This window comes from Struthio camelus, chromosome 2, assembly GCF_040807025.1.
Source record: "Struthio camelus isolate bStrCam1 chromosome 2, bStrCam1.hap1, whole genome shotgun sequence".
Taxonomy (NCBI): Eukaryota; Metazoa; Chordata; class Aves; order Struthioniformes; family Struthionidae; genus Struthio; species Struthio camelus.
In genome coordinates, this window is record NC_090943.1 from 64,721,165 (window position 1) to 64,742,059 (window position 20,895).

The 20,895-nt window shown below is 37.2% G+C and overlaps 1 protein-coding gene across 1 annotated transcript in view; it reads left to right on the plus strand.

Moving 5' to 3' along the window:
• Positions 1-20,895, plus strand: part of ABCA13 (ATP binding cassette subfamily A member 13) — a 204,331-nt gene that overhangs the window by 57,388 nt on the left and 126,048 nt on the right. Inside the window, exons 17-23 of the mRNA XM_068933822.1 lie at positions 58-179; positions 2,882-3,076; positions 5,353-5,517; positions 10,639-10,816; positions 13,024-13,163; positions 18,467-18,580; positions 19,689-19,779. Of these exons, the coding sequence (XP_068789923.1) occupies positions 58-179; positions 2,882-3,076; positions 5,353-5,517; positions 10,639-10,816; positions 13,024-13,163; positions 18,467-18,580; positions 19,689-19,779 (1,005 nt within the window). The remainder of the gene's footprint in view (positions 1-57; positions 180-2,881; positions 3,077-5,352; positions 5,518-10,638; positions 10,817-13,023; positions 13,164-18,466; positions 18,581-19,688; positions 19,780-20,895) is intronic.

Sequence of the window (20,895 nt, forward strand, 5' to 3'; positions counted from 1 at the left end):
CAATTTGGTAGGATTTTGTGGACTACTACTGTTGGTACCGTTTTCCTTCTCTTCCAGGTATGAAAGTCAAAGACTGCATACAGAATTCTACTAAGTTGGGGCTGGACATTCGTTCTTCTATCAACATTTCTGAAGAAACTCTCAGGACTGTTTTGGAAGCCAGTATCTCTCATTCAAAGGTAAAAGATCAAGAAGAGGTGTTAAATTAACAGGTTGACTAATGTCCAACTGAATGCACCAACTGAAACAAAACAAACTTGTTTATGTGGAATCTTATATTTTCACTTGTCACTTTTATGTGGAAGACTTTGTGAGATCTGGGGTGTTGAAAGAAATTATGTGAGACATTCAGGGATCAATTTATAGTTTTCTCCTGATCTAAATGGCACCACTTTAAGCAGTCTTATGCAGTTGTGCTGACACCAAATTTGAACTCTGTTACCTTGGAACTGTAGAGAAGATGAGACTTCCTAGAGAAATCATTCTGCATCTCCCCTGCTCCGAGTCTTACAGAAGAGTTATCTGATTTCTTTTCTTTCTTGGTGTGCTCCTTGCTGTCCTTACATTTTCACCCCTACCGTGCCTTAGCTTCACTTTATTTATGTGTTTACTTGTTTATTGAGTATCATATAAAGGATTGATGTGTAAGTCTTCTGAATCAAGGGCTGTATGTTATCGCTGTTGCTGTTTCCTGTGATGCCAATAATCAAAAAGTAGAAATCATGAAAAGTGTCAGCTTAACTCTGGGTTGTGTCTCATGTTAATGCTTATGTGGTGGAAAGGAGTTGGAGATGCCTTTAATATAAACCAGTTGGGTCAGTCAGGCAGCCACTGGATGTCACTGATGCTCCGCTTGCAGAAGCAGTTGCACGTCGTCTTCACAAAAAGTATAGCTGTTAAAAAGGCAGTTCAGACAATCATAGCTACTTCTGACTTGTTAGTTCTTCTGCTGCTTTGGTGGTGTGATTGCCATTGTTTGCTTGTTATTTTGATAACAGCAAATGGTAATAAGAGAAGTCATCTAGAAGTGATTCACTTAAATGAGAATCTTGCACCTTTGATCTCTTGGAATAATAAAGCTAACTGGCTGACTTTTTCGAGTGAGTGTCTATCCTCATTTTTTCAGAAGTCCTATGTACAGCTTAGATATATGTACACATCTCACATTTGCATATTTATACAGAATTTTGGGTGTGCATAAGTGCTTGGATTATTCCCCAGTCCAACTTGAGTATTAAAATCTGTCTCTTACTGATTATGTAATATGTGAGAATACTTTTTTTTAAGGTATAACTTAGGCATAGCCCATCATGTTTATGGCTTGTATAACTGTTGTCTGAAAACCCTGATACCTGCAGGCATCTTGCAGCCTTGTATTTCTGTGACTGTATACTCTGGAATGGTAAAACTAAGCCTGTGATTTGCAGGTGCTTGTTGCACTTACCCTTGATTTCTACCTCAAGATTATGCTCTGGCCATGCTTATTGCTATAGGATTATATATATTGTTTTAAACTGCTCAAAAGATGTAATGAAGATTATAAGCATTCATTAACTAGGGATAGGAGTATGACATAGCTCTGAAGCAAAGCTGCAAGGGAAGTTCAGAGGGGCTTGATCTAGTTGGTAAAATATTGAATGGATTAAAGCTGGATTGAAGCTGGAACATTCATCAGGAATTTCAAATAGTATCGGAGTCAAAACTCCCTAAAACTAAGTCCAAATCAGTATCCTTTTATGCTGATAGGAAAACAGTGTTTATACTCCTATTCTGTTCTCTTTCTGTGTGCGTTACATATATATATAGGTACACAAACATGCACATAAAAAGTGAATGTTTTAATGTATAGGAAATGCTTTGGAACCACAAAGGCAAAATGACTTTTAGATTTTCTTTAGTCCAGAATTTTTTGCAAATTAATATGTTGCAATTAAAATATTCACAGGGATTGAAGAATGAAATTGCATTTCTCGACCAGCTCTGGCTCCTGATATGATTTCCTGGGGATACTCCCCTGCTGGGTGTTGGCACTGGCTTACGGATGCATTCAGTGGAAGCAGTACCGGCAGGTTCTGCTCTAAGGAGTACGATGGAGCTCTGGTCACTGCTCACTGGCTCATCAGTAATGAAACACCAGGCTTCTGCAGGCTCTGAAATAGCCATTTTTCTGGACTTGCTGCCGTTTTCTTTCCTTGAGGCATTTCAGGATAAGAGTAGCTAAGAGATATCTGGGCTGCAACCATTTGCTTTTGGTCTCTGACACTTTTGTAGGAAGAGGAAAAACCTTACAATTGCCCAAGGAGTTTTTTTGTAATCTTGCCCAAGATCTACTTGGGCGTTTGTCCCTTTTTCCACTATTAAATAATAAGACTTCAAAGAAGCGTTGAGCTGAAAAATGTCAGCTGGCTTGGAGTGAGCATTTTATCATGTAGGCATACCCTAAGTGTTAAATTTGCGTGTGACCTGAAAGAAGGAAGTCCATGTTGTTTGATTTTTGTGAGTTTTTTTTTTTTTTATAATGATTCACATGTCTACATTTTGATCTTTACGCATTTCTGCAACAAAGGTGTATATTCTCTAGAATGCATACGTTCAGCATTGTTAATGACTGCTCATGGCGTGAATGCTCATAGAATGAACAAATGACCTGTTTCCAAATGAAAAGAAAGGGTTTTAAGAAATATACTTAATTTCTTTATAGGCACACTGGTATGCTCTCACTTTATAGTCTGTCTGATAGAGCTGTATAGGTCTTTCTTTCAGTTCTGTTGATGACTACTATACCTTGTCATGTTCCTGTGACACGTTTTCACTTTATTAACTGTAAAGAAGTTGATGTCTTTCGGGAAGAAAGAAAATTAATAGGTGTACTTTATGACAGCTTTTTTACAGTGCCTTTGCTGCAGCTTTAGCTGGAAGATGTGATGAAGAAGTATTTAGCCTGTTGCTAACATTACCTGAAAACAGCAAAACTTCCCTAGTGGTAGAGGAATTATGTTCTTTACCAGCACTGGACTTGTATGCCATGTTTGTATTGATTATACAGAATTTGAACTTGCGTCATATCATTTACAAGGTAAGAGAGGTGGAGGGAATCGTTCATTTCCTGTGATTTCTTTTGAAGGTTGTCTAAAGCATGCAAGTTAGATGGATGAGTAATTCAATTTGCGAATATAGTATTTTGTTATTTTAGGTGTTCTTTCTCTGTGGAAGCAAACGCTGGCCATGTAGCCCTTTGTTGTCTTTTAGCTCCACAGAGCAAACAGAGCAGTTGAGGAATAGAGTTGGTGGGTGCTACTGTATTCCATCTCCTCCTCGGCAAAATTATCCCTGAAGAGTTAATTATGAAAGCTTTAGAGAAAACACAGGAAGTCAAAGACATACCTTTATTAATCTTTAGCAGAGTTTGCAGATGGTGCAGTTAGTCAATTTTTAATTTGTAAGTGTGGAAGACTGATATGGCATCACTTGAGATAAAACAATCATAGAAGCCTATGTTATGAGAAATATGAAGTTATTTCCTTGCAAAAATTCATAGCACGCTGGAATGCATTTATTTGCTGTAGAAATCATGCTGGAAATTGAGGTGGATGAGTTCAGGAAGGATGTAAATATGTTTTTCCAACTCTCAGGGTTAGTCTCTGTACAGGCAAAAAATCTGTATGTCGTATGACTTAACTCATACAGCTTGGTTTGATCTGATTCATAACCTCTCCTGGATACTTAACAAAGTTTAACACATCTGAATGGTGATGACTTAAACAGTGTCTGTTGGCTTCCACTATATTTCATTCAACTAAAAAAAAAATCACACAGTTATTTACCAAGATGGATGGATCCTAGAGGGTTGATAATGGTGATGGCAAACTTTGGTGTTTATATTCCCTTGGAAAACAATGAGAAAAAGGCAGTGACAAAGCTGTAATGAAGGCAATGCAGCAAAAGTCTGCAGCAAAACCACATTATCTGTACAACTCTGTATAATTTGGGATCTAGTCTGGGTTTTCAGTGAGATGGTATTTTTACTTGTAAGAACAAAATTATTGTGAGAGACTTGTGATAGTGATAGTTAACAGGTGTTTATTCCAATTCTTTCATGGTAAATGACTGACAGAACTTAAAGTATTGTAAGTACAAATAATTGAAAGTTATTCATAGAACAGGAAGGAAGAAAATTTTGTTCTACAGCCATAGTTTCTGGATTATGTTCTGGAGGCTGCATGTGTAGTTAAATTGAGTGGCCGCATATTTCTAAAAAGGAGAAAAATGCCTAGAATAGGTAAGATATTGGAGGGAAGAGAAAATATTTCTATTTTCTGAAGTATGTGGCCACCTGGAGGGAAAACAGAGAACGAGAAGAGTGCTTGTTCTGATGGCTTTTCTCTTGAACCCTATGAATTCCTAGTGCAGAATAACAAATGTTATCAGTTTATCCTAAATTATTATGGAAGTCTTGCTGATTTTTTAAATTGAATAAAGGTTTATTGCAGAGTATTTATTTTTTGAATACATGAAAGCAGGTGAAGTCTGAAAAGAATATTCATCACAGATATAGTAGGAAGTGTCTTACTCAAATACAGGTGGATAAAGTAAAGGTAATCGGAAGAAGCAGCTGGAAGCACATAATGAGATTATATTGTTTTTTGTTATCACGCATAGGCAGATAACTTAATCAGTTTGCATTTATACGACATCTAAATGGCCTATTAACGCAAGGGAGATGAGAAAATTCTTAATGCCAAAAGATGCTTGGTGGCAAAAGCAGAAGGGTGATTGAACTTTGGTCAAGTAGGAAATGAAATGCATGGAATTATTTTAGGTAAAATGCAGTATGAAAAATGCAGAGAGGAACAGTATCACAGGAAAATATCTTGTCTAATAGGATTCCTAAAGCAGCTAAAGAGATTACTTGATTTAAATTAATATATGAACTATGTAAAAAATATTAAGCTATTGTACTGAGCGTCTTGAGTGTACTGAAGGGAAAGTTGTCATTTATGCTCAGTTCCAAGGGGGCAGAATTTCACCGATGCCATCAGCATGTGTGGACGTTAAGTTGGACGAGAGAGCTGTCTCCAGTTCAGTTAGTATTTTAATTCTGTATTTCTCTGTATTTTAATTCCTAATTTGTTGTAGGCTAGTTTGGACAATTCCAGAAAATTTTTGTTTATGTGAATTTGAGATTGGAGAATTATACTAAAAGGAGTTTTAAAACATGGTTTGTAGAAATGTTCTATAATCAATTTTAGAAAGAGATTGAATAATTTTGAGCCTTTCGTTGGAAGGTTAAAATTTGTTCTTCTAATTGAAATTTAATACCATGATTATTTTTTCCCCCTCTTCTTTTCCAAGGTTAAGATACCATCTGAGATAGGCAGCTTACTGAACATGTTACTGGATGTGGTTTCTAGTATCAGCTCTCTTCTCAGTAAAGCCCAGCATGTCATGGAAAACCTTCCAGTGTTCCTCCAAGCTGTTAAAAATATTGGTGTGCTTGACATCTCTGCATTGCAGCAGGTATGCATATGATTTTCAAAATGTAAGCTTAATGCCTGTTGTAAGGTGTCTCGTTAGCAATATGTATGAAACTAATGAGGAGGAACACTAGTAGGAATTATGAGACAATGGTCCATTGTCCTTAGAAGTTGCGTTTGATCTCTTTTGAGTGCTCTGGTCATTTTGGAACTGTATTGATGGTTCCCCCTCCCCCTCCCCATCAATTTATGACATTGCAGCCTAAATTAATATGGTACTAGGCTACTGGTTAATAATAGCACTTATTACCTATGATTTTGACAGCACCATGCCTTTTCTACTAATGCTTTTATTTTTTGACAAATTATTTCTTTATCTAGCAGCTGCTTTGTTTAATGAGAAATAACTTTTGCTTTTGTAAGGGTTGGTTCACTTCTTTAGAGATTCTGTGTAGGTGATTTAAAGAATCCATACCTCTGCTTCTCTGATTCTTTCCATGCTGCTATGGTGATTGCCTCTACGGTAAGAATCTTAGTCTCACAGATAAGATACCATGACTGGCTTCAAGATACCATAATGAGTCCTTGGATCTTTCATAGGTTGTTTCTATTTTTGTCACTTAATGTTTTTGCTTTCTAGTTCTGCTCCCTGTTTTAAAAAAGGATGGGAGGGGAGGGGGAGGGTATTTCTCTTGTTAGTGTCCTGAAGGACAGTTGCTTCATGTGCATCTCTACGGCTAGCACAGTGGTGTGGACCTAGTATTAAATGAGTCAGCATAAAAATTTCTCCTTTTGAGCAGGGTCCTGTTTTGTCGCTGGACTTGCTGGACCCCTGTGGCGCTACCTTCTAGAGCAAACTTGCTCTGTGTGGAAAGTGCAAGATTGCATCTGATTCTAAAATTGCAGACCTCTGAAGATGCCTCAGTGCAAACTGGTTCGTGACTGCAGTGCGCGCTAAACACTGCCTTAGATACTGTTTTCCCTAGTGGTATGAATCTTTTTCTGTGTGCTGTTCTTTGGCGTCCCTCCTTAGCTGCTGTAATGAAAGGTGGTTTTCATCCGAGAAGGCTTGCACCTTTTCTAGTCTTTCTTAAACTAGTCCTGTTTTTGGCAGGCTCAAGACTTTCCTTCCAGCAAATGCAGTGCTATTTTCAGAGTGAAATCCTAGTTGCTTATCTGATAGAGCCTCTCAAAAGGTCCTGTCCAGAAAATTTGCAAAGGATAGAATTGAACAGCAGAGGGCCATCTGGTCACAGTTTTGATCTCTGCTCCATGGGTTCCCATATTAGCCTGCAATGTAACATAGATTTAATTGGAACTCTTTGCTTTTTACATCTTGCAATACAATCTTTATTTCCTTAGTTTTTGTTTTGCTGTTTCCTTTTTTATTGAGAAATTGGTGCCCCCTAGTGTCCTGTGGAGGATTAAAAAAAGCATGCACATTTATTTTAGTAGGTCGGTGTCTATTTCTTTCATTCATACAGTAGCTGCATGCTGTTTTCAAGGGCCTTTCTATCTGTACTGCTGAACTTTTTTTTCTTGTATGGACTAGCAAAAATTGTTAAGCTTCCTTTCCTTCTCAGCTTTTATGCGTTTTGTTACTTTCCAGTACCTGTCTTTCAGTTCATAATAATTATACTTGCTTCTTGTCCTCTCTATAAAGGCTGTCCTTGTTCTTAATAAGTGTGTTGCAGATATTGCTTACATACTTTTCTCCTAAAATATGTTCCTCAATTTCCAAATAAGTCCTTTCTTTTGCATATTTGTTTTGGTGATAACCAGCCAATAGTACTTCAGAGACCTAGGAAGATAACAGGATATATCGATTTTTTTTCCCCCCCAAAATAAAACAGTGTGGATCTTCAGCATAGGTGAGACAGTCTCTCTTTCATTAAATTCTTACTGACGAAGTTATTTTGAAGTATGGAATTTTAAAAAGTTTTTGCTAATCTCTTTGTAGCAGTAACGAAGTAATTTTGTCAGTTATGCATATGAGTTTTTGCCTGAAAGACCAAATGGAAAGCAAGAGATACTATTCTATTATCTGCAATGTGACGTTGAATTGGTACGCTGCATTGTGTGTAGTAAAAAAACATTTTAAAACTCAACACCTGCCAGGCAGCGTAACTGAGCACAGCCACTTTCTCTTGTTAACGGCACTGAGCGCACGGATAACTCCCTTGAGGAAAAGCATTGCTGATTTTGATCATGACTTTTGCTTTTCCGTTTGCTGTTAGAAATTATCTGCTTATGTTTCCAGTACTAATTTTTGGTCTGTTTGTCATTCGTGAGTAGATAAGCACAGGGCCGGAAGGGATTGCTGAGTACTGAATGCTGTCACTCTTGTGGAAAGCAGCCTCATTCTGTAACCTCTTTGCTAAGTTTATCAGGTTCTGCGTTAGAACTAGTTAGGCTATCGTTATTGGAAAGCTTCTTGGAGTTAGAAACATATAAGATTCTAATCTAAATTTACCTATGACTACTACATTTATTCTTTCAAAAATGTCCCATAGCTTTTTAAACCCTTGATGGCCTTAAATACTTGAAGAAGGCCAGTCCTAGTCCCTCTTTGTTTTGCAAGGTTAAGTAAGTTTTGTGGCGGTGGTTTTTGTTTTGTTTTGGTCTTGTTTTTGTTTTTTCCTTTCTCCTGTAACAGGCTCTCAGTTGTCTCAGACATCCTTAGTGTCATCTGCACATGCTGTGTCAAGAGTTAATCTTGAATGCTGGGGACAAAAGCCACGTGCAGTCTTTTGAGGGGAAGTGTTGCTGGTGGCTCCTGTAGTTCTGTTAATTCATGTCTATACCAACTGAAACAACTTACTTTATCTTGCTTTTGCCTTTTTCAAAAGTTGCATACTTTTGTGTCTCTGATTTGATCAAGGAGCAGTAATGTACCTAGGTAATCTCTGTTTCTGGAATAGCGTATCATGATTTTGGTTGCTAAATAATGATTTACACTGGATATCATTATTTAGTTTAGTAATCTAAATCAGGTAATTGGTTTCTTCCTGTATAATATTGTGATCTTCATTTGTCCTGCAGTGCCTTCTAGTTTTCTACTTTTCCTTCAAATGCTGAAATCCAAATTTCATAGACTTCTGAGAAATAGTTTTACGAAATTTGCAATCTTTTGCTGATCTTTTCTTATTCTGCTAATTTCAGTACAATAAAGACTTTGATTCATTTTTGTCTCTGCCCAGAAGTAGGAATATCTCCACACTTGTTTCCTTTAGCCACTCAGTCTTGCCAAGTTTTGGATTATCTTTAATCTCCCTCTAGTTTTCCAGTAAAATGGCATTTTTCTTCCATCTCTTTATGTATTATTTCTTAATTTGTTTTAATTTTCTTTGCAAATTGTAACTTGGCTTGACTTCTAGACTTTTTGTTGAACTGCAGATTTTTCCGTTCTATAAAATTTTTTGTCCATAATACTCTTTTTAGGAAGACACAGTTGTCCAAATAGGTCCAAAGCCCCTATGTTAGGAGATTTTGGTCCTCATTTGAGAATGCAGCCCAGATTTTAAATCTTCAGAGCCTCCCTTCCGAGCCTTGTTTGTAATGGGCTATTTGTTTGGAATCAAAAGCCTTGATTACAGACCTACTTCATTTAGTTTAAACTAGAACACCTGGATCAAAGATAACTTTTTGTGAACATCCATCCTATATTGTTCTCCCACTTTATCAAAGCCAAATTATAGGTAACATCTCATCTTTTTGAGTCAGAGGGTATTTAGCTGAAAGACAGTAAGTGGATTCAGTCTGGTGGCAGCTCACTGCATAAATATTCATCATTTGAATTTCAAGTTATTTTGATTGGAACCAGAATTAATCAGTCAGCTTGTGTTCTTTGACTGAAATAAACCTCACTTACCCTTCTAGTGCAAGTAGTCACAAATAGGGATTCAAAACCACTCTTATTCAGCACTGTGCATAAATAAAGTTTATTCTCCCAGTGAAGTCCATGCCAACAGATTTTTTTCTAGAACTGTAGATGGTAGAGTTATGAAGTCTGGGTGTTATTTACTCTGCTGAACCCTGAAACTGAGTGCCAAAATTTAGATTCTGGGGGCAGCAAACACTAACTTTTGATAACACTTTCTAATATTCCTCCAGGATTACTAAGAGGCACTTGACACTGTAGTAAATGCGTTGATCAGGATGAACTGTTTCTAATAACATGACCTCTAAACTTACCATGATTTATTCTATTTGTGAAGTGCTGCACCATTTTGAAAATTGATGCTCATAATTTATTTCTATGTCAAATGTGTTTGGCTGACCTATCAAAATCTTTCTTCCGTCTGCCAGTCTTGCAGTCTTAAACTGGAATGGAAGTCTAATTTTCTTTTTCTTCATATGCAAGTGAGATGTATCCTTCGGTTCTACTTTTGCAGTGCAGTTTCCTTTTCAGTTATATCCTCTGTTAGAGCAGTGCAAGTGCACAGCCTTCCATGAGATTCTGGTCGCAACCGAGCACGTTATTTGAAAACTGAAGTTGCAGGGAGGAGGCCGTTTTTGGAATGTGGTTAATGACGTGCTTAGGCCAGAAAGGCAGTCAGATCGCGCTCTTCTCGCGCTGAGAGGTCTGTCAGTCATGAGCAAATGGCAAAAGTAAATGCTGGTATGACTCAAGATGTTTTTAAAAAAAAACAAACAAAGCTTAGAAGCACATCTAACAAGTTAAAAGATATACTTGAAAACTCATTTTTTCAGAGTGCACTTACGCTCTGAAAACCATTTTTCTTTTCAGCAGCTGTTTTCACCACAAGCATTCGCATCATGCAAAATGACTGTATGTTTCTGCTGCCTTCATGACCACAGGAGTAGTCTACCAGAAGAGTAAACTTTGAAAACTGACATGGTAATTTAGGAGTCTTGTTGTCTTGATATTTCCATTCCTTTTGTGCCTAAGCAAGCCATCAATACACAGTATTTTTCAAAGTTTAAAGTAATACACTATACTACTGTCTTTCATGGAGTATCCTGGCCATGACAAAGGTGATCAGGAGAACAGTGAAGAGCACAGCAGGCCCTCATTTTCGCATGCAGTTTCTGCAGTGTAATTTTGTTGCTCTCTTTGGATGCCGTATTGAGAGAACACCAGGGCTACTCTCTGAAGCTACTGAAAGCTGCTTTGGTTCATCTGTATTTTCATTTGTTCTAGTTCTTACAAGGTGGGCAGTTCAGACGTTCAGCTGTTGGATCCCTGGAGTCTGTAATCAAGGCAGTGTGTAAAGAAGAATCTTCATTTTTCAGCAACGCAAATATGTTCATTGACATGCCCAGGATCACAGAGCTCTTGGAAGATGATATGGCAAAATATGGCATTCCTGAAGACTCAAGTAAGAAAAACCTTCGGTCACAAATTACACACGTACATTCAGAATCTGCAGAACTTTTCCCTCTTAGTTGATATGTAAATATCTCCATTTGACATCTCAGTTGATTTTGTGATCTTGAACACAAAAATACAAATTTTGTGGCAGAGAGGTGATTGTGAATAAGATGCAAGCTGATTCCAGTTGCTGTTGGAAAATAAATAAGAATATTCATTTCTTAGAGCCCATATTGATTAGAATTTATAAAGCATTTAATATTAAAAACACTTTTTTGAGATACGAGATTATCAATGTATTGCAACATGCTTTCGTGAACATAATGCTATGGTACTAATGCGCAGTAAAATTTACAAACTCTGGATAAAACAAAAGTGTATTTCTCTTTTTTGATAGTTGAAATGCGTACATGCTCTGTTAGTGCTAAGGAAGTCTCTTAGCTCTCACACTTCACCTTTGCTCCTTTTCCTCCATGTATATTTGGCTCATCTTGATTAATTTTAATATTGTTAATTGTCTTGTTAGTGTCTCCGTACTCGATTGTCTTCTGCAAGAGAAGAATACTACTATGTCAATAGGCTCCCCACAAAGGACCTGCCACTCAGGATATGACACGCTCCATTTCTTGGGGGAAATAGATTCTTGCTTAGTGGTCAGCAGACAGAAGTAGAGGTTTTGATCTTGGCTGTACCAGCAAGCACCTTGAGGAAGGAGCTAGAGCTCTGTCTGTCCTAGCCTTGCTCCCTTGTGGGTGGGGTTGCAATAAGCAGTCGGCCCTGCTTTTCCTTCCTGTTTGCAGAACGGCTGAAGAGAAATTGTTTGGTCCTTAGCCTCTTTGAAAGCTGCTTTCGCTGGAAACGCTATTTGTTTCTTGATGCTATATTGTCACAACCCTGAAATATTGCAAGACCTTTCACCTTAGGACATTGAAATATCTTTAAGGCATCAGTTCATTCCAGTGTTACTGTGAGAAAATTAATACCTTTTTCCACATTTTAAGGATAGCTAAATAAAGCAAGGAAAAATGAAAATTTATATGAGACTACAAAATCTTGATTTCCAGTTCAGTGGTTAACATGTGTGAATCTTTCAGTTTGCTATAAGTTAATTTTCATAAAACCATTGCAAGTGATTGGTACTTAAGATAAACAAGAGTCTTCTCTGTCCTTGGCACGTTGCTATTTTTGACTAGTCATCTTGGAGCCTCTGTTAATTGTTTGCTCTTTTTTAGCAATGATTGTATTCAGCAATGATTGCTTCCTTGAAGAAAGTAAAGTTTGGGCAAAGAACTGGTGTTCTAAATGAAATATTTCTGGTGTTTCTTGTTTCTTTACCCTTTGGCAGGACTTCAAATGTCTTTGTCTTAGTTTTTCATTATAAACAGTAATATTTGTCTTGAGAAGCTGTTAATGTTTTTAATGGTTCTGTGTAGCATTGGAAATGGAATATTTCTACATATTTCTAAATCCACTCACATGATCTGAGCATAAAAATCTGAATGTTTCCCACAGGGAACCCATTGCCTTTGTTTAAATGTCATGTAAGTGCGGCAGGGTGTCCTGGGGGCTGTTGCGGGCTGTTGCTTGGACCAGGTGAGGTGCATTAGGATGAGGTAGAAACGCAATTTTTAGTTAAGGAATGGAAAGGTGAATTTAATAGACTTTTCAAATCAAGAAGTTAAAAATCGGGGTTTTAAGCCATATTTTTCCTCTGCGTTTTCATTGATTTTTATTATGTTATACAGATAAAGTCTGTATTTATGAAGAACTATCCCTATCCCTTAAATAGGGAAATGAAGTTATAGATCAGCTGAGGGTCTGGAGTGAGTTTGGTTGCTTAGGTGACTTCAGTTCTATGGTCTTTTTTAAGGTGACTCTTTTCTTAGCAGTCATTTTGAGCATAGGAATTTTGCATATAACCTTCCACTCCAGAATGCACTAATGCAGCCTTTAGTATAGATGCAGTTCACAAATTGCTTTTGACAAATGTGAGAAGCTCTTTGGACTCCAATTTCTCTCTTCTTGTTTTACGTTTAAAGTTTTGCATTGTCAACAGCATCAAAGCCTGAATAAAGTATTTCTATTCAGGGACCTGTAGTGATTGCTCAGTGACAGTTGATGGTATTTGGCACCCTGCTATTAAAACTCGTACTTTTTTTGTTTAAAAAAAATTGCTTGTGTTGTTTCTTAAATATGATCCTTTTTTTCCTTCAGCTCCATTTTGCTTGAAGCTTTATCAGGAGATTTTACAGTCTTCTAATGGGGCGTTAGTATGGACTTTCCTGAAACCTTTATTACATGGGAAGATACTGTACAATTCAAACATCAACATGATTGACCTGGTGATAGAGAAGGTGAGTATCAAAAGAAAAAAGTTTTATTTGTAACACCGTCTCTATTTATTGATCTTATTTTGGTACTTCGTTTTTAAAGGTCCACTTTCGAGGTAGGTAGAAACAGTGTGATAATCACCTTTAGGAAAACTGGATCCACCCTGATCCAGAGTTAATATTTCTGTTAAGTTTTGACCCACTTGTTACAGTGGTTTCATTTCACTGTGAAAAGGAGAATTTTGTTCAAAGTCCCTTAAACCATACACAAAAAGACTAGGAAGAAAACTAGCAGAAGTGTAGTGAGTCATGCTATGGCAAAACATAGGATGTACGTATTGCTAGTGAGCTTTTGTCAACAACTCCTCCTTAAGAAAAGAACTCTAAGGAGCTGCATAGGGAGCTGTGGGGAAGGGAAGCCCCAGGAAGGAAAATGCATTCAGAGATTTTGACAGAATTGTATTAAAAAAAAAAAGGGGGGGGGGAGCTATCATGCATCCCGGTTTCCTTCCTGAGCATGAATGTTTTTGTCTGAGCTGCCATGTATGCGTGGTTTGAAGCAGATACTGATAACTTATTCAACAATTTTACTACGTCCAGTTTTGTTTGAGTACATATACTATATTGAATATGATTGTCTACAATGACTGGTACAATCGTTTAGTTTTAGTTTGTGACTGACTTTGAGGCACTTAAGTAATAGAAAGAATGATAACTTACGGTAAGTTCGGCTTAGAGTTCTCTGCAAATTTTGCGTTTGTCTTGCAAATGATTCTTGTTCTGGAATATTTATTGAAGAATGGTCATTTAGGTTCGCTTAAAATACGGAAATAGCATTACTGCTTGTAAATGGTACACAAAAAAAGACTGCTATAACTTTAAATGAGATGCTGACTATTTTCCATGTAAAAGGAGTACATTGTGGTATCCTGATTTATACCTGAAAATGTAAGATAGTTTTTTTTTTGGGGGGGGGGGGGGGGGGGGGGGGAGGAGGGACTAAGTGAAATGGCACATATTCGATACTTGGTAGTTTATAGTTTCTGCTGTGAATCAGAAATAGGGTTTCAGTGATTTTGTATTTTGCAGTTAAATATTTTGGTTTGGGCAACAGATCATTTCTCTGTGGAGTTGAATATAAATCATTTTAAAATTTGAGTCAGCTAAAAATGAAACTTTTTTGACTTTTATAGATGCAAATTCTATAAAGAATGAGTTGTGATAAATGATAAAAATTCCTAATCTTTCTGAATGTATAATTGCATTCTGTATTATAGTGACACTGAGAATAATGCACTTCTATATTAGTTTGCCAATTAACTAGACAAAACCACTTTCTTAAGAGAATCTGAAACAGATAAATCTCCTAACATACGCTGTGTTCCTCTACAGATCTTTTAATGACATCAAGATGGAATTCAGAATACCAAATGGCTTTAAAAGAAAATGTGCTTACATTCTTGTTTATGCTCTGGAACAATACAAAGGTTCTGGTAGATGCTTCTAGAACAATGCCTATTGATATTCTTAGACCCCAAAAAACGTTCCATCTGCTTATGCAGGATTCTGTGCAACGCTCTACACCACCCACCAAAAAACCCCAAACCCTTAGATCTATATACAGATATACATCTATAATTGCTTGTTAAGTATGAAACTAATAGAAAAGCTTCTACAGCAGTTTTTTGAATTTGTTATAGTACACGAGCTTATCAATTATTGCCTGAAGAGAAACAAAGTTTAAATGCAAAATATTGGCCCGAGTGTCTCAAACAGAGGTACTAAAACCAGTCCTGTTGCCCTTATCCAGTCAAATCTACTGCAGTTGAAATAGAAATTTTAATTTCCTTTGGACTATATAAACATATGGTAGCTATCTACTAGAAGAAGGAAGTAGAGGATTAAAGCTGAAAAGGCCTTTTGCATATTAAGATATTTTCCATGAGTTCTTCACATGGAGTATTTCATTTCAAGGCTGTTATTAACTATACTTTGGAGCTGTGAGGTCCCTGGTTTAACCTCCCTAGAAATCAACCATTTGTTGTGCAGGAGAACCCTGACCGTCACAGGTGCATGTCAGAATGCTGCCTGATAGCAGCCACACTCAGTGACTACTGGCAGCCAGGAGTTCAAAGACCAAGTGTGCAGTCTTTGATCCCTGTTTTCACAGCAGAATTTTTGCCACTGATGAGCTGAAACTATTTCGTGTTTTAAAAGATTCTCAGAATTGATGTTATGTACAAGAAATCACGTTAGGAAGATTTCATGCTATTTCTTTCTAATTGCAACAATCAGAATGTATATGTAAGTATAGCAGGATACTTTAAAAGAAAGTCTGCTGAATTAATTTCACTTTCCTGTCTTTTTGTCCATTAAAATTAGAAAACTGATGATGAGTTGAGAAAGTTCTTATTCTAAACTTGCATTGCCTGCCTGGTTTTGCATGAGCACACCTGACTTATCAGTCTGCTAAGTTGTCATTATAAAGGTAGTTAAATGAGCTCAAAGTAGCACTGCTATATGTGCATACATCAGAAAGAAGTGTACACGTACTCGGACAAGACAGGACTACAGTTGATATTCAACACTCTAATTTTAATCGGACAATGTCCAACCTGGATGTTACAAAGACTAGTTATCTTACTACGTCTTCATTTATCAGGAAGAGGAGAACTTCAAGGAAATTCTTATTAAACATCAAAGTGTAGCTAATCATTAGAACTTGAGCTCACAGGAGTCATTTTACCAGGTTAGATTAAGGGTTCATCCTGCCCCAGGTCTGCTCACTGAATTTAGCTGGCAAAGTATGCGTAGGAAGAGCTGATGAACATAGCAGTCCAGTGATGCTTCCTGCAAATACTATACCAGCTTCCCATGACTCGTGGCTCAAAGGCTTGCCATGACTTCACTGTCATAATTTGTTCTTTTGCTTTTTGAGTTTATGGAAACTCTTTGCATGCTTGGCACCTATGGTGAGGTATTCTGTATCAACAGCTTCTTTCTCATTCACGTGTTCTATAACCTCACCAGAAAATTGAGGCACACCTTCTCTTTAAAAATCCCACATTGTAACTCCTGACTATATTTATTTCTTTTTTCCACTACTGTTCTTCATTGTAACTTATTATTATTTGTTATAGCAGAATTATAATTCAGTTAGTAAAGATTTCAGAGTTAGTCTGTAGTCCCCTGGGTCCCCCTGCATCTTTTTCTGTGAATAGCATTGCATTTATTATCCTCCAGTTCCCTAATACCAAGGCAATTTTAATCAAGAGGTTATACTACAGTGAATACTTCAACTATTTCATCATTGAATTCTTTCAAAATTCTTGGCTGGATATTACCTAGTCCTGGAAATTAGTCGTTGTTCATTTTGTTAAGTTATATGACCACCTTTACTGCTACTTCAATTTGAGATAGGTTCTCTGAAGTGTCCTCCATGTAGAAGGCTTCTGGTTTGGGAATTTCCCTGAGGCTACTGTGGTGAATGAGAAACCAAACAAATATAAATAAAAACAATTTTCATGTGTTGATTTGTTATTCCATTCTTGTTTTCTCACCTCACATGGATTCAACTTCAGCTTTTTAAAGGATGCTTTCTAATAGCTTCCCTGCTGTGTAGTGTGTTTGTGTGCATATGTGTGCATGCATATGGTCTTTCTCAAGCCTTTTTTTAGATAGGCAATATGTATTTAATCACTCTGCAATATGCTACCTTTAATCTCTTTACCCCCTGCAAACATTTGACCCCTTGGGCTGCTTTTTAACTTGTTTCTAATAAGCTTCTATATTGTATGAAGTTCTCATCTTTTTCAACCATCTATGATGCTGTAGAAGTTTTTTTTGGCTTTTTGTATGATATACAAACATATTATGGTTACTGTGGCTCGTTAAAAGTAATTTTGGGAAAAATGTCCTTTGTGCTGCTCAGAAGTCAAGAAGCACTGAGATCTGAGCTCTTCTGAGCTCTGTGATGAGCTACTCCATTTAACCGTTTTTAATGATGTCTGAAAATTTGATTCATCATGTTCCAGCGTGGCCTATGCTTGCTCTGCCCTGGGGAAGTGGAAGTCTTGCAGCCTTTCTCATCTCCCTCAACTTGTCACCATCCTGCCTAGTCAGAGAGTTATATAATCCTAGTGTTCAAGCCTGGGATTTCAGGCCACGGGGTTTCTGTGTTGCTTGTTAACAGGAGAACTTGTTTAGCCAACTTGATGCAAAACTGCAGTTTAACGTTTAGCATCCCTTTCCCTTTGGAAGGTGAACTAGGAAATTTCATTTAAGTTGAATGAATAAATTCCTTCAGGAAAATGAAAGTGGCTGCAAGGTTTCTTTAGGACCTACTGTGCTACAAATAGGAAGAAAGGACAACCACAAACATTCTCCCATTTTGCCTGATGGTTAGGTATGCCCCTCTCGGAGAGAATGAGAGCTGAGTGCTAGGAGTGGGCTTCTGCAAAAGGCCCTTCAAGTAGGGGAAAAACTATGTACTCTCAGTAGGAGTTATTACAAAAAGTGTAGTCCCAAATTGTGGTTCATAAGTCAGTGCAGAAACTCTTTGCTGGGAAATGTCACGATCTCTACCATAATAACACTACCATAATTAACACCGTAATATAATAATGGAGAGATCTAGTTCTTAAATACACTTATGTGACTGATGATACCAATTTAAACAAAAAGATACTGCAATATTTTCTAATCTTGAGAACACTTGTGGTTTCCTGTTGGCTGGAATAGAATTGATGGTCGTTTGCCAGTAAGTTGAGAGAGAATGTAAAGCTTGTATTTGACTGGACAGAGGATATTTTGCTATGGTCAAGTCTTGTTCTGCAAGTGCTTTGAAAATGCAGTACTTCTGGTTAGCTGTCTTTATGATCCAGACCATGTTTCCAACTTTCTACCCTAACGATATGTACAGGCAACTTCATGTGTTACATATACAACAACTAATAGAAGGCCCCAAAGGTCTGCAGAGACTCTCTTTTAAATATGTTCCTAGCTGTCTTTCTAAAGCATCTCTCTGTATGAAGGAGATATTATAAAATAAATAGATCTTTATAATCCTTCAGATAGGAAACACAAATGCTGTAGGAAGCCTTTTCTTTGATTTGTCTGGTATTCAGAGACTGCAACAAATACCTTTCATTTCTTAAGGAGAAGAAAGAAAACACGGATGTCTTTCTGGCTAACTGTCAAAGTGAAATGGAAAGGAGTTGCAGAAGATCTGAAACCTTTTTCCTGTTTCTGCAGGATTTGCTATGTGCAGTTTTTATTTCACTTGTCTTTTTTTTTTTCTTCCCCTTTTCCTTCCTCTCTCTCCCCAGGCCAATTTCACTTTTGCGTTTGTGGAAAACTTGAAGACTTATTCTCAGATGTGGCTTAGGATGTCTGAGGTTTTTAAAAACAATGGAAAAGGCCTCATGGTCTCTCGGCTACAGGTTTGGGAACTGCGGGATGGCTTCCTGCTTTCTAGTTGCTTGCTACGTGATTTATGTGACGTTTCCATACGTATAAAATTGATAGCCTATCTGGCTGTAAGTTTGAAAAGAGGTGAAAAAGAGGTAGATTTGCTTTAGGTTTTGAGCCTATAGTGTGATATTGAGAAACCTTCCGAGTTGAAAATATTTTCAAGCAATGTTACCTCACTACATCCACTATTACAAAGCAATAAGGGGAGTAAACCAAGTAGGTACACCTGCAAGCTTTATGCAGTTTAAATTTGTAGGAAATAAAATATTTTATGCAGCTTACTTGATTATCATTTGTTTTTTCCCAACAGTGTATACAGCTGATATAATTGATGTGGAAAGTAGTGACTGTTTTTAAATAAATAAAAATTAAAAGCTTGTTACTGCTGTCCCTCATTCTATATATTTTTGTGTCCCTTTACCTTACTTTCCTCAATAATACATATTTTTAAACCATATTTTAATTCTAAAAACATGCATAGCTGTTACATTTTCCCTAAAGTATATGAATCTGGTTGTGGCTCATACATCATCAATAGGACTGTTACTTTAAGTTCTGTTAAGGAATATTACTAGTAATCATTCATTACACTTTCAGTTCCCCGGATGCGCTTGTAGAGCTAACAATTTTTTCTCCCCTTAGAACTTAGCGAATGAGATAAAGTAGTGGAAACGATATGAAAAGAATTCCCAGATGCCAATTTTTAAAAGATGTTTATTTTACTGCTGCCAGGGCTAATAGAACAATGCCCCAGAAGTCTTACGGCAGGGAGGGAGGGGTTTAGTTCCAGTAGACTTGCAGGAACATTAGAACTGACTCACAGTTAAAATATCTGGAGCAAGGAAAGACAGTGGGTGTACAGCCACGGGTTATATATACCATATTGTTTATTTTAGGTGGGTGGAGTTAACCTCATTAATGGATGAAAACTGAAGACACGGAGAGGTTAAGTGACTTCTCTGGTGTCATGCGGGAAGTCTTTGTAAGGGAATCGAACATGAATCAATGGGTATATTTTATATTTCTTTAGCAAGGATTAACATGATCTGTAACATCTTCTAATGTTTCTTATTTTAGGAAGCACTGCAGAACAATTTCATAAAACGTTTTGTAGAAAGTCACTTGAATATTGACATGGGAAAGCTCATTGAGAAGATGCAAGTATATGGTATGTATGTGAAAGTGCAGGCACCAATTACCTCGTTAGACTTTGTAAGTCTACTTATCTTAAACTTAGAGCTATGTTTAGTTGAAATTGAATGTTGTCCCTACTTAGATGATACTGAAGTACTTGTCTTTGAGTTGTCTTGTTGAATTTGTCTCAAATATTTTTAATTGTTCCCCCCCCCCACCCCGGGGGACTGCGCCACTTCCATTTTAGAATATTAAAAGAGCTGAAATATTGAATTAGAAATTTGATAACAAATTAGAAGTGGCGAACTGTCATAGAGGAGCTATAAATATAGGAGCTATATTTAAGAAGGAAGGGAGAAGTGATCTTGGTAGCTACAGTTTTATTAGATCGTAATTTCTGATAGTAAATTTTGAAGGAAACATATGCTTTAAATGGAAATAAATAAAAAAAACAATTGCATGCAATATGTGTTTGATCAAGACAAGCAAAAGCTGTCTGTATCTTTCTCCTTTTATCACAAGTGATCTTAGTGATCTCCCTGAACCTCAGGAAAGCATGAGAGATGATACACAGGCTGGCTGCAGCTCCCATGGGAAGGGAGTGGTCCCCCAAGATGCCCCCATGGGGCTATCTGGCAGTGTCCCCTGGTGGGGCTGCCTGTGGCTGTATCCTCTCTGTGTTGGTCCTGAGCCACAGCAGCCAAATCCCCCAGGAGCGGGAGGATGTTCTCGGGGCCTGACAGATATCACAGGGAAAATAGCTTATATTGGAGGAGGTGGGGGTGTTATGAGTAATTTTGGGCATGCAAGGACCAAAAAAAAAAAAAAAAAGGATGACAGATTATGCTGGAAAGTTAACTTACTTAAAGATTTTAAAAGAATCTGATAATAAAAAAAGTTCCTCTGTCAGTAAGTAGAATGCTAATTAAATTGTTGCTGACAGTGTTAGGAGAAACTATCCACACAAAGGCATGCATTTTAATGCCTTTTAAGACCTTAAGAATTTTGAGTCTGGAGAAAAAAGAAGTGGAATGAAATGTAATAATAGAAAATGTGAAGTCATACACTAAGGAAGCTGGATGATCCTCAGAAAAGAGGGTAATGGTAGAAATGAAAGACCTGTGCAGTTTTTTATCAGTGAGCATTAGGA